This window comes from Protopterus annectens, chromosome 12.part0 (genome assembly GCF_019279795.1).
Source record: "Protopterus annectens isolate FY-2018-M chromosome 12.part0, PAN1.0, whole genome shotgun sequence".
Taxonomy (NCBI): domain Eukaryota; kingdom Metazoa; phylum Chordata; order Ceratodontiformes; family Protopteridae; genus Protopterus; species Protopterus annectens.
The window spans coordinates 1,296,348,187-1,296,362,934 of NC_056746.1; the positions used below are offsets into that span (position 1 = coordinate 1,296,348,187).

Genomic DNA, 14,748 nt, shown 5'->3' on the forward strand with positions numbered 1-14,748 from the left:
TTCCTGACCTTTACTCAATTGCCTGCTACAGCAAAAGCCATGGTTCACAGAGAGCTTACAAAGCATCAAAGGGATCTCATTGTTGAAGGGTACAAAAAAATTTCCACAGAACTGGATATGCCATGGAACACAGTGAAAACGGTCATCAAAAAGTGGAGAAAATATGGGACAACAGTGATTTTGTGAAGTACTGGACGTCCCTCTAAAATTGATGAAAAAGACAAGATGAAAACTGGTCAGGGAGGCTGCCAAGAGACCTACAGCAACACTGAAGGAGCTGCAGGAATTTCTGGCTAGTACTGGTTGTGTACTACATGTGACAACAATCTCCCGTATTCTCCAAATGTCTGGACTATGGGGTAGGGTTGCAAGATGGAAGCCATTTTTTACACAGAAAAACATCCAAGCCCGGCTAAAATTTGCAAAAACAATACATTGTCTCCCAAAAGCATATGGGAAAATGTGTTATAGTCTGATGAGACCTAGGTTGAACATTTTGGCCACAATTCCAAAATGTACTTTTGGCACAAAAACAACACTTCGCATCACCAAAAGAACACCCTCTCCATGGTGAAGCATGGTGGTGGCAGTATCATGTTTTGGGGTTGCATTTCTTCAGCTGGAACTGGGGCTTCAGTCAAGGTAGAGGGAATTATGAACACTTCCAAATACTAGTCACTTTTGGCCCAAAACGTTCAGGCTTCTGCTAGAAAGCTGAAGATGAAGAGGAATTTCACCTTTCAGCACAACAATAACCCCAGACATACATCCAAATCAACAAAATAATGGCTTCACCAGAAGAAAATTAAAGTTTTGGAATGGTCCAGCCAGAGCCCAGACCTAAATCCAAAAGAAAATCTGTGGGGTGACCTGAAGAGGGCTGTGCACAAAAGATGCCCTCGCAATCTGACAGATTTGGAGCGCTTTTGCAAGGAAGAGTGGGCAGATATTGCCAAGTCAAGATGTGCTATGCTGATAAGATTCCTACCCAAGAAGACTAAATGCTGTAATTAAATCAAAAGGTGCTTCAATAAAGTATTAGTTTGAGTGTGCACACTTGTGCAACCAATGTAGTGTACATTTTTTTATATTTTTTCCTCTAACAGATTTGTTCGTTTTTCAATTGAATTGTACAGGTTATAGGTCACATTAAAGGTGGGAAAAGTTTAGAAATTATTATTGTGGTCTCATAATATCACAGTAACCTGGCATCTTAACGGGTGTGTAAACTTTTTATATCCACTGTAGGTTCATAGGTTCATAGGTTCATACTAGGCTATCTGCCCGAGGGCATTTACAAGCCTAGCCCATCGTTTTGTGGCTTAGGCCACCCCTTTAGTATGGGGAACTATACCCATTATTTTTCTGTGCCTCTGTCGAGCAGTGACACTGAGGTAATCCCTGGGGTATATCTGCGATCTCCCATCCATTGGTCAAGATTTCTCTTGAACAAGGCCAGCGAGGTGCTCTGCCTCACATGTACCGGGATTTTGTTCCACAGCATAGGGAGTCTTTGGGTGATGAATCTATCCCTCCAGCACGTCCTATTAATAGCCGTGTCAAGGATTAAGTCTCCGCCCTTGTGGCTCTGATGGATCTAGATTTTTGAGGTGAAGCATATTCATCAAATCTGGGTTTGACATGGCCTTGTATGTTAGGCAAAGGTCACCTCTGAGCAAGCGGTGCGACTGAATAGAGCTGGAGTTCTTTCAGTCGGGCAGCATAGGACAGATTTTGAGACCCTTTATCCTTTTGGTGAGGAACTTTTGTGGCCTCTCCAGCTGCTGCAAGTGTCGGGTCAGATACATTCGAATGGGGCATTGTACTCAATCATTGGTCTGATGAGTGATGAGTAAAGGGAGACTATGACCTCCCTTGATCTAGATGAGAATCCCTTCATGATAAGGTGGGCAATGTAGAAGGTCTTCCTAACTACTTTAGCTACATGGGTGTCGAATGACAGACTACTATCAACCTGGGTCCCCAGGTCCCTGATAACTTCTTCTGTGCTCAGTGGATTGCCACCTATTTGGTAGCTAGGGGTAACCTTGTTTTTCCCGAAGGGTATGACTATGCATTTTTGGCATTTAACTTTAGGCCGTGGCTCTGGCACCAGTTATCCGTTTCTGTGAGACCCTTCTGAAGGATATCTGTGTCAGATGTGTTTTCTACTATGGCCCAGTTTGCAGTCATCTGCAAACTTTGTCAGCCATAACCCTCCTGTGTTTGCTTGTACTTGGAAAAGTAGATGCCAAACAAGAGTGGGCCCAGGACTGAGCCCTGTGGGACACCACTTGTGACAGGCTTTGAGTCTGACATGGCGCCAGCAGCTCTGACCCTGTGGGTTCTGTCACTCAGCCAGTTTGCAACCCATCTTGTGATGTATGGGTTGACATTTAAGCTGATGAGTTTTTCAATGATACCCGAATGGGGTATTGTATCGAAGGCCTTAGCCAGATCGAGGTAGGCTGTATGGACTGCCTTTCCCTCATCAATGGCTTTGGTGACTGTTTCGAAAAAGTCAACCAAGTTTAAAAGGCATGATCTGCCTTTGACAAAGCCAAACTGGGTTGGATCCAAAGTCTGCAAATTCCCTATGTCTTTATTTATGAGGTCCATTATGATATAATATACCCATATAATGGACCTGTATATTTACATGTGTGTGTAAGTGTGTGTGTGTGTGTGTGTGTGTGTGTGTGTGTGTGTGTATATATATATATGTGTATGTGTGTAAGTGTGTGTGCGTGTGTATATAAATATATATATATAATGTACATATACACACACACACACACACACACACACACACACATATATATATGGGGAGACTGAATGTCATTGAATCCCACTTTGATTGACATCTGTTTAGTCGACAATATTTAGCTGACTACATTGATGGTCAACAAGTGAGCGATATTGTACAATTCTCAGGGTTGGGAAATATACGCTTTCCCCGACATTATGCGATCTTGGAATAAGCGTGTATAATTAGCAGAGGGTATGGGAGCTGCAGGGGGCTTTCCCCCTGGAAACAAAATATGTTTTATGCTAAGTTTTAAATTTACGTTTTGCATCCATTGAGATTTTTGCTTGCCACATGCGTAGTATCATGTCAGAGTTTGCAAAGTCGACCTTTTGTGGTTGACATTGTGAACATTAATATCTGGGCCATACACTCATTATCAGTAAATCCATGTATATGGGTTTAAGGCAGCTGGTCACATGAAAAGTAATGTCAGCAGCATTTGATTACCTGAAACAGATGGTTGACAGATGTAGAGAGTCAACAATCCCTAGGTTGGGGAATATTCCCTTTCCCCGAGGATTGTATGATCTTGGAGTTAGTATATGTAATTAGGAAGTTTGGGGAGGATGCAGCTCTGCCACATGGGGGGCGCAGGGGGCTTACTCCCCTGCAGAAACCCTTGCATTTTATTTACTCCCCTCCTGGGTAGTTCCTGGAGCATGCGCAAAACATTTCAACTTTGTGTTTCAGCGACATGATGTCAATATCCTGGTCATCGGCATTGCTGGTTAGATGATTAGATGCCCTACATCCATAAATAGAGATATAAATAAGTAAATAGCGTGTGTAAAAGTATTACAGTTAATGTGGTTAAATCACATTTGTATGACTCAAGTTAACTGCTTTCAGTTTTGAATGAAATGCCATTAGATGAACTGTGTTTTGGAGAAGTTCTGGTTGATTGAGAAAGGTAAGTGTTGGTTCCGGGAGTTTGTGTGCAAGTGCCTCTTTTTTAGGGTTAAGTAAGGGTATAGCTTTAGTTTGATGGAATGTGTTTTAGGGTTAAGAATTAGGTAAGGGGATAGATTTAGTGTGTGCAAGACTGACTGTAGGGGATATGTGTAGTGTTACAGTGTGTTTGTGTGTATGCAAGTGATAAGTGTCTGATCTGTTTTGTGAAGTAGTAGTGTTATACAAAGGGCTTTTTTTAATGTAAGCTGCATTTCAGAGTTAGAGTCAGGGTAAGGTGGGGCAGGGGGGAGTGAAGCTAATCCCCCTTTTTGGAATGTTATGCTGTTTGAACTGTGCTCATTTCCTTTTCTGGTCATAATGTTTAAAGGTTGGGAAAACCACTGTGTGTTCATAATAACTTGTATTTTAGAATTAACTTTTCATGAGGTTTAAAGTGCTTATTTTTGTTTGTCCTAACAGCTGTTTTCAAAGCTACAAGCTGTAAAATCAGAGATTCATGACCTGCAAGAGGAGCACATCAAGGAGAGACAGGAACTGGAGCAGACGCAAAATGAACTCACCAGGGAGCTGAAGCTTAAGTATGTATCAAGAGTTGGTTTGCGGGAGAGCTTGCTTCCTGCTGCATTTGTGAATTTTAATAGTCTGTCCCTAATTTGATCCCTGATCTGCAGTGCTGGATTTGTTACACGTGGATTTTACAGATTTTTAAACATAGGGCAATGCAAGAATTGTTGCACAAATCTTCATTTTGTACTCTCATGATCAAGTCAAAAGATGCCATGATGGGTAAAAAAGATGCCTTTGTAGGAATCCAAGCAGCTGCAAAAAAAAAAAAAAAAACAGTTGGTCACTTGTTGTCTTCATCTGCCCAGTAACTGCCCATGGTAATGCATTGGCTGATTTGAACTGCAAGAGTCTATAGGCACTCAGGAGTTGCATGATGATGTTACTAGTCTAATGAATATACAAGTTATATAACTGTCTAATTTGCACTTTTATTGACAGGTGTATAAGAATGTTATTGTAAAATAAATAGGATGTTGTTGTGAAGCAGTTGGCAGCTATGGTGTAGGCATGTGTGTAACTTGCTCAGATTTTAATTTGGTACAAACATTTAAAAAGCAGGTTTTGATAGTATGAGAGCTGGGGGCTTTTATGATTCATTGAGCATAGCACAAAATATGACTTGAGCCTGTTTATTACTTAGAACTTGAGAACTATAATTGGCTAGCTGGATATAGGTAACATTTCACATGGGCAAAATTCTTGGCTAGGCCTATAAGGGCCTCCGGGCCAAAAGCCTAGTATCATCCTTTGAACCTATTTCAGGGTTAAGCAACAACCTGAAGCACAAGTTATAGAAATGGTGGGAAAAGCAAATAAAAGGAAGAGAGGCTGATTGGCAAGTATGAAGTAAGCATAGAAGGTGTGGAAGATAAAGGAGCTGTCTAGGTGGTGTTGGAGGCAGCAGGGAGAATGTTGAAAGAAATAGAAGTGTATGGGAGTTTTTATTAAAAGCAAAGGTGGAACTGAACTGTAATGAGAATGCATTTAACTGAAGTGAGCAGAGGAGAAATGGGAAGACATAGTAAAAAAAATGCGAAGAGAGTAGACGAACACAGGAGAAATGGGAAGACAGAGTAACATAGTATACATACGAGGAGAGTATATCCATCAGCATGAGTAGATGACAGAAAGGGGAAGAAAAGAGCTGTAAAGTATCAAATATGTGGAATAGAGGTTAGAGAGAGGATGACGTAATGGACGTTGTAAAGAAAGATGAGGAGGAGTGGGAGAGATTTGAGTAAATTTAGCACACTTGTTTAAAAGTGTGCTTATTGGAGACAAGGTAACCCTGTCCAGATAATGGAGAATCATTGTTGAAAACCATTTAATAAAAATGCACATTCTTCAAAAAATGCACAAATGCTAACTACTAGATCATTTTCCTGCTTATATCATGCATCTGAATAGAGCCATATGTTGAATTGCTTTCCTCTGTATTTCATTTTGTTACCCCTGACTGTGTTTTCCCATCTTGCTGCTGCACTCGGTCTAAAGAGCTGTTAAGATAAGGTGCTATAGAGACCTGGCAAAGGTGCTTGAGTGGGCAACTCCTTTGCAGCTAGTGGTTGCTTTCGTAGAATCTTTTAGGAGTGGTTTGTATATTGAACCGTCTATTTAACTTCCAGCAGTTGCAAAAGTAGTTTCTGTTTTTTTGTAAGGAGTGAGACATTCTGCAGCCATAAAGCTCTCTAAATTTTTTCTGCTTTTGTAATGGACAGTATTAACCTCTTTTGCCTGTTAAACCATATAAACTGTGCCTGAGTTGGTAAGCTGATCTGCATATTTATCTAGTTTATTTATAAGATTGCTCTGAATTCTCTTGTTTGATTGCTGTTAGATCAGTGTTGCAAATGCCTGATGCACGTCAGAAAATTTGAATAGGCTTGGTAAGGCGGTGGGGAAAACATTTTCTTTATTTTTGTCTGGTGCTTGTTCAAGTTAGTTGAACCTGACTCCAGTACATTCTGCTACAAAACAGGTGAGGGGCTATGAAATAAGCTAAGTGGAACAATGAAATCAAGTTCTTTACAGTCAGTACTTACCTGAACATATCTAAAAATCTTATAGTGACATGTACCATCTCACCTGTCCCATGGGGAGGGGTCTTAAGCATTGAAGGAGAGTTGTAATGATGATGGTACTGGGAGGTATGTGTCATAAGTTACAAATACCGGGGCATGCACTGGCAAGCTGTGAGACTTTGTGTTTTTTTAGTGTGTGTGTGTGTGTGTGTGTGTGTGTGTGTGTGTGTGTCTTCTGTGAAGGTTGGGTGCCAGGCTGGTAACCTGACACCATAAAAACCCCACTGCCAATCAATCTGCGGATCGCTGATCCGCTATGACGACCCCTAACAGGAGAAGCTGAAAGACATTGCTTTGTGACTTTGTTCACTTTACATCACTGCATGTTGGGCATAGGGTGGGGAAACTGGTAGGGCATAAAACAAAAAATATCCCCACTACCATGAGTATGACTCTGCACAAGGGTGCCTCAGTCACCCCTCAGAGAATGGGAAAAATTAACAGATTAAGTCCAAGTTGCCCGGACTGACTCCTAGCTTCCAAGATAGAGGTAGAGGCACCAGTAGCATCTGATGTTCAGCTTCATAAGGGACAAAAAAAAAAAAGCTGGAACAGAATTTTTCTGTGCCTTCATGACCACAGCAGCCAATTCCATGCCAAGTGATTTAAGCCAGACTATTTAAATGATCCTGTTTTACACAGGAAGAAATGCATAGATTTGCGCCACATAATCATAACACATTTTCAGTGTTAATTTTCTGTTTTCTGTCTCCTGATGAAATTGTGCACATATATAAACTGTTTAACGGTAATGCCTCCCCTACTTCCATTTATGTGGTAATTATTTGCTGTTAAGGGTCATTTATGCCTAGTTTTTAGTGATTCTACATTTGGATCTTTCTGTCTCACCTAAGGTAGCTTTGTTACAGTGATACCTGACAGCATGTACTGCTACCAAAAGACCACTGTAAATGCCTTTTCCTCCACTTCATTATGAACCATCAGTTGACTTTTGGTGCTGAAAATTGTGGTTTAAGAATGTGAAGTTAATTCCCCTGCTTGGAAAGAAATTAGCTCTGTGGCCAGATAGATGTGATATTTCTAAATCTTTAGCTCTACTTCCTGAAATAATTCAAAACCCTAGTGCCTCTTCTTTGGTCTATGCTTGCTGTAGCCAGAAAAGTAATACTAAAAATTGGAAAAGTTAAGTTACCCCCTCTAGTGTTTAATTTATTTGTATGGCAAAATTGTTTGCAGTAGTGATTTGCATACTATAAATATGAGAACTTCTAATATTACACATTGATATAAATCTTGGCTTAAACTTAAAAGACTTGCTTGAAAAATATTAATTGCTGTTTATATGTACAACTTTGATGTATTGATAAGCTGTGGACCTATGTAAATAGTTATTTGTTTGTTTTATAATTGATTTATTTATTGTTTTAAAACCGAATAAAAACAATAAAAAAAAGAACATAGTGGCAGATTCTTTGAGCAGGTCCATAACCCTATCCCATGTGTGGATGCTTCACAGGGATGTGTTTCTAGACCTTGTCCACCAGTGGGGTACTCCTCAAGTAGATCCGTTTGCCTTTCCTCTGAACAGACAACTTCCTCTGTTTTGTGACAGAGCCCCATGCCCTCTGCCTTGGAAGGTGGACGGCCTCTCTTTTTATTGGAAGGGAATATTTCTTTATGCCTTCCCTCTCCTTCTGAAAGTCCTGTTCAAGATAAAACAGGATGCTCCCAAAATCTTGCTGGTGACTCCCTTTTGTCCCAGACAGCATTGGTTCCCTCTTCTGCATCTTGCCAGGGGCAGTCATCACAAGTTACTTCTCAGGGTGGACCTGCTCACACAAGACAATGAATCTCTCATCCATCTCCACCTGTCCACTCTTCAACTAACATTGTGGGTGATTGGGTTTTGATCCCCTACAGAATTTTTTTTTCTGAGGACATGCTTCAGGTCCTGCAGGAGGCTAGGAAACACACTACTAGGAAAGCTTACTAATCCAAATGAAAGGTGTCTTTCTAGTAACCTGGATCCACTTTGGATGTTTCCTCAGTTCTCTCTTGGTTGTGTGAATTGCTCGATGCTGGGGTGGCATATTCTTCTGTTAAGGTCCACCTATTTACAATCTCCATGGTCTGTCTTTGGCTTCACCTTTAGCCTCTAAATTTAAGGCCAAACTGTTTCTTAAAGGTGTCCTGTACATTAGGCCTCCCATGAAGCCTGTCCCTCCTTCCTGGGACCTTTAATTATGTTTTAGAAACATTGACTAGGGCTCCTTTTGAGCCTGCTGCTTCAGCTTCCTTACAACATTGTTCTTGGAAGACTGTTCTTTTGGCCCTTACTTCTGCCGGACAGGTTTCTGAGCTGCAAGCCCTTATGGCTGTTCCTCCTCTTTTAGTTTTCCATAAGGACAGGGTGTCCATTCATACTAATCCTTCTTTTATACCCAAGGTGGTTAATGAGTTGTCTCTTAATCAGTCTATTCATTTGCCCACTTTTTTTCCCTTCTCCGCAGTCTGCTAGTGAGAAGGTTTTGCACGTCTTGGATTTGCATAGACAACTCAGATATTGTTTGGATAAGGCTAAAGCTTTTCATAACTCTGATCTGCTTTTTGTTTCCTTTCATCCTAGATCTTTAAGGTTGCTCATTTCCAAGCAAACAATTTCTTCTTGGATATCTAAAACCATTTCTTTTTGCTATTCTTTTCATGGGAGGAGCCTTCCTTCTTTTGTTAAGGCTCATTCCAGTAGGGCTGTGGCTTCTTCTGGTGATTTTTTCAAGGGTTTAAATACTGATTCTGTTCTTGAGGCAGCAGCATGGACTCCTTTACTAAGCACTATAAGTTGGATGTGATTTTTAGGGCTAGAGCTGGCTTTGCCAGGAGCATTCTCCATAACTTCCTAGAGGGCTCTGCTGGCCTTTCCTCCTTACAGTCTTTTTCATGAGTGTTTGCACTCTCCCTATTGTAAAGAATATTGCAACAGTGATATGGAAGGACATACTACAGTTGTGTAAAATCTTACCATAACCGTAGATGTTTTTCTCTTCACTGTTGTAGTGTTTTCTCCTATTTCCTCCTCCTGGTCCTTTTTCCTTCTGGATGTCCTTGTTACCTTCTTTTATGCTTGGACTGTTGTTCCTGTTCAGGCTTTTCATTTCTGAGGATGGTACATCCGGACATCACCTTTATGGCCCTACACCATGCACTGGGAGCATACATGTAACACACAGTGTACCCTTTATAACCAATAGGCTTTGGTATACTGGCTGGACATTGGGCTGCCCTTGGCAGGGGATCCCTATTGTAAAGAATACTGCAACAGTGAAGAGAAGGACATCTACTGTTATGGTAAGATTTTGCACAACTGTACTATACTCTGTGTTACTTGTAGAATAAGTTAATATATTGTTGCAGGGCATAATCAAAGCTCCAATGAATATCAAACATTTTAATTACTGTGCATATGGATTATTATCACTGACCTACATTTATATTAGGTAATCTAGGAACCTGCATGCTCAACCAACCCTTGTATGTGTATTGAGAGTACATTTGGGTTGTTGCCACTGACCTAAATTGCTTGATTTGGGCTGTTAAAGTTTTTTTCATTTTTTGTTGCAAATGCCTGATGCACGTCAGAAAATTTGAATAGGCTTGGTAAGGCGGTGGGGAAAACATTTTCTTTATTTTTGTCTGGTGCTTGTTCAAGTTAGTTGAACCTGACTCCAGTACATTCTGCTACAAAACAGGTGAGGGGCTATGAAATAAGCTAAGTGGAACAATGAAATCAAGTTCTTTACAGTCAGTACTTACCTGAACATATCTAAAAATCTTATAGTGACATGTACCATCTCACCTGTCCCATGGGGAGGGGTCTTAAGCATTGAAGGAGAGTTGTAATGATGATGGTACTGGGAGGTATGTGTCATAAGTTACAAATACCGGGGCATGCACTGGCAAGCTGTGAGACTTTGTGTTTTTTTAGTGTGTGTGTGTGTGTGTGTGTGTGTGTGTGTGTGTGTGTGTCTTCTGTGAAGGTTGGGTGCCAGGCTGGTAACCTGACACCATAAAAACCCCACTGCCAATCAATCTGCGGATCGCTGATCCGCTATGACGACCCCTAACAGGAGAAGCTGAAAGACATTGCTTTGTGACTTTGTTCACTTTACATCACTGCATGTTGGGCATAGGGTGGGGAAACTGGTAGGGCATAAAACAAAAAATATCCCCACTACCATGAGTATGACTCTGCACAAGGGTGCCTCAGTCACCCCTCAGAGAATGGGAAAAATTAACAGATTAAGTCCAAGTTGCCCGGACTGACTCCTAGCTTCCAAGATAGAGGTAGAGGCACCAGTAGCATCTGATGTTCAGCTTCATAAGGGACAAAAAAGCTGGAACAGAATTTTTCTGTGCCTTCATGACCACAGCAGCCAATTCCATGCCAAGTGATTTAAGCCAGACTATTTAAATGATCCTGTTTTACACAGGAAGAAATGCATAGATTTGCGCCACATAATCATAACACATTTTCAGTGTTAATTTTCTGTTTTCTGTCTCCTGATGAAATTGTGCACATATATAAACTGTTTAACGGTAATGCCTCCCCTACTTCCATTTATGTGGTAATTATTTGCTGTTAAGGGTCATTTATGCCTAGTTTTTAGTGATTCTACATTTGGATCTTTCTGTCTCACCTAAGGTAGCTTTGTTACAGTGATACCTGACAGCATGTACTGCTACCAAAGACCACTGTAAATGCCTTTTCCTCCACTTCATTATGAACCATCAGTTGACTTTTGGTGCTGAAAATTGTGGTTTAAGAATGTGAAGTTAATTCCCCTGCTTGGAAAGAAATTAGCTCTGTGGCCAGATAGATGTGATATTTCTAAATCTTTAGCTCTACTTCCTGAAATAATTCAAAACCCTAGTGCCTCTTCTTTGGTCTATGCTTGCTGTAGCCAGAAAAGTAATACTAAAAATTGGAAAAGTTAAGTTACCCCCTCTAGTGTTTAATTTATTTGTATGGCAAAATTGTTTGCAGTAGTGATTTGCATACTATAAATATGAGAACTTCTAATATTACACATTGATATAAATCTTGGCTTAAACTTAAAAGACTTGCTTGAAAATATTAATTGCTGTTTATATGTACAACTTTGATGTATTGATAAGCTGTGGACCTATGTAAATAGTTATTTGTTTGTTTTATAATTGATTTATTTATTGTTTTAAAAGCGAATAAAAACAATAAAAAAAAGAACATAGTGGCAGATTCTTTGAGCAGGTCCATAACCCTATCCCATGTGTGGATGCTTCACAGGGATGTGTTTCTAGACCTTGTCCACCAGTGGGGTACTCCTCAAGTAGATCCGTTTGCCTTTCCTCTGAACAGACAACTTCCTCTGTTTTGTGACAGAGCCCCATGCCCTCTGCCTTGGAAGGTGGACGGCCTCTCTTTTTATTGGAAGGGAATATTTCTTTATGCCTTCCCTCTCCTTCTGAAAGTCCTGTTCAAGATAAAACAGGATGCTCCCAAAATCTTGCTGGTGACTCCCTTTTGTCCCAGACAGCATTGGTTCCCTCTTCTGCATCTTGCCAGGGGCAGTCATCACAAGTTACTTCTCAGGGTGGACCTGCTCACACAAGACAATGAATCTCTCATCCATCTCCACCTGTCCACTCTTCAACTAACATTGTGGGTGATTGGGTTTTGATCCCCTACAGAATTTTTTTTTCTGAGGACATGCTTCAGGTCCTGCAGGAGGCTAGGAAACACACTACTAGGAAAGCTTACTAATCCAAATGAAAGGTGTCTTTCTAGTAACCTGGATCCACTTTGGATGTTTCCTCAGTTCTCTCTTGGTTGTGTGAATTGCTCGATGCTGGGGTGGCATATTCTTCTGTTAAGGTCCACCTATTTACAATCTCCATGGTCTGTCTTTGGCTTCACCTTTAGCCTCTAAATTTAAGGCCAAACTGTTTCTTAAAGGTGTCCTGTACATTAGGCCTCCCATGAAGCCTGTCCCTCCTTCCTGGGACCTTTAATTATGTTTTAGAAACATTGACTAGGGCTCCTTTTGAGCCTGCTGCTTCAGCTTCCTTACAACATTGTTCTTGGAAGACTGTTCTTTTGGCCCTTACTTCTGCGGACAGGTTTCTGAGCTGCAAGCCCTTATGGCTGTTCCTCCTCTTTTAGTTTTCCATAAGGACAGGGTGTCCATTCATACTAATCCTTCTTTTATACCCAAGGTGGTTAATGAGTTGTCTCTTAATCAGTCTATTCATTTGCCCACTTTTTTTCCCTTCTCCGCAGTCTGCTAGTGAGAAGGTTTTGCACGTCTTGGATTTGCATAGACAACTCAGATATTGTTTGGATAAGGCTAAAGCTTTTCATAACTCTGATCTGCTTTTTGTTTCCTTTCATCCTAGATCTTTAAGGTTGCTCATTTCCAAGCAAACAATTTCTTCTTGGATATCTAAAACCATTTCTTTTTGCTATTCTTTTCATGGGAGGAGCCTTCCTTCTTTTGTTAAGGCTCATTCCAGTAGGGCTGTGGCTTCTTCTGGTGATTTTTTCAAGGGTTTAAATACTGATTCTGTTCTTGAGGCAGCAGCATGGACTCCTTTACTAAGCACTATAAGTTGGATGTGATTTTTAGGGCTAGAGCTGGCTTTGCCAGGAGCATTCTCCATAACTTCCTAGAGGGCTCTGCTGGCCTTTCCTCCTTACAGTCTTTTTCATGAGTGTTTGCACTCTCCCTATTGTAAAGAATATTGCAACAGTGATATGGAAGGACATACTACAGTTGTGTAAAATCTTACCATAACCGTAGATGTTTTTCTCTTCACTGTTGTAGTGTTTTCTCCCTATTTCCTCCTCCTGGTCCTTTTTCCTTCTGGATGTGCTTGTTACCTTCTTTTATCCTTGGACTGTTGTTCCTGTTCAGGCTTTTCATTTCTGAGGATGGTACATCCGGACATCACCTTTATGGCCCTACACCATGCACTGGGAGCATACATGTAACACACAGTGTACCCTTTATAACCAATAGGCTTTGGTATACTGGCTGGACATTGGGCTGCCCTTGGCAGGGGATCCCTATTGTAAAGAATACTGCAACAGTGAAGAGAAGGACATCTACTGTTATGGTAAGATTTTGCACAACTGTACTATACTCTGTGTTACTTGTAGAATAAGTTAATATATTGTTGCAGGGCATAATCAAAGCTCCAATGAATATCAAACATTTTAATTACTGTGCATATGGATTATTATCACTGACCTACATTTATATTAGGTAATCTAGGAACCTGCATGCTCAACCAACCCTTGTATGTGTATTGAGAGTACATTTGGGTTGTTGCCACTGACCTAAATTGCTTGTAAAACATATCACATTAATGTTGTTTTTAAGAACCATTACATAAAATGTGTGTGCTGCTGTTTTGCTTTAATCATTTATTTTAATTATTTGTCTTGGCCATAACTGAAAGGACTCAAAGGATCAGACACGGAGCTGTTTTGCTTGACCCTATCTGTTTGTCAGACAAATAAATAAAATAAATAAATGAGAGGAGGTTTATTATGTAGACATACAGTAGGTCATTGTTAAACTGTAGTATTCAGCTTTGCTGAGCCTTTACTGTGAAGAGCTGCAATCTACATGGACTTTTTTCAGCCCAGGGCTTGTAGAGGAGTCTGATAAAATTGAATGGAATGAGATTCTCAAGCAGTTTAAAGTCTGATAGGATACACAATTTGTGTGTGTGTGTTGGGGGGGGGGGGGGGGTTTACAAAGGAAAAAGGAAATCTAGTCATTGCATAGGAAATTCAAGTAAGTCACAGTATCAAAGTGATATACAATGTAATGAACATAGGTTCATAGGTTCATACTAGGCTATCTGCCCTAGGGCATTTATAAGCCTAGCCAGAGTGTGTTTGGCTTTCGCCACCCATTTTAAATTAATTTTGCTATGTGTTTTTTGAGGTTAGTATACTGTGCCTCTGTCTAACAGTGACACAGAAGTGATAGCCGGGGTAAACCTACGATCTCTCATCCACTCATCAAGATTCCTCTTGAAGAGAGTCAATGTGGGACTCTGCCTAACCTGGACTGGGATTTTATTCCAGAGTGAAGGGAGCCCTCTGGGTTATGAATCTGTCCCTCCAGCATGTCCTGTTTATTTCAGTGCTGAGGTTCAAGTCTCTCGAGCGCGTAGCTCGATGGGATTTGGATTTTCTGAGGTGCAGCATGTCCATTAATTCTGGGTTGGACATGGCTTTATACGTCAGGCACAGATCGCCTCTGAGCAGGCGGTATGCCACTGAGTAGAGCTGGAGTTTCTTTAACCGGGCAGCATATGGCATCTGTTTGAGCCCTTTGATCCTCTTGGTGAGGTACTTTTGGGGTCTTTCCA

At 40.8% G+C, this 14,748-nt stretch overlaps 1 protein-coding gene across 2 annotated transcripts in view; it reads left to right on the forward strand.

Moving 5' to 3' along the window:
• The window catches only part of KIF3B (kinesin family member 3B), a 446,778-nt gene that overhangs the window by 215,628 nt on the left and 216,402 nt on the right, over window positions 1–14,748 (forward strand). For both annotated transcript variants that reach the window (XM_044090351.1, XM_044090350.1), the window contains exon 5: window positions 4,181–4,299. In XM_044090351.1, the coding sequence (XP_043946286.1) occupies window positions 4,181–4,299 (119 nt within the window). The remainder of the gene's footprint in view (window positions 1–4,180; window positions 4,300–14,748) is intronic.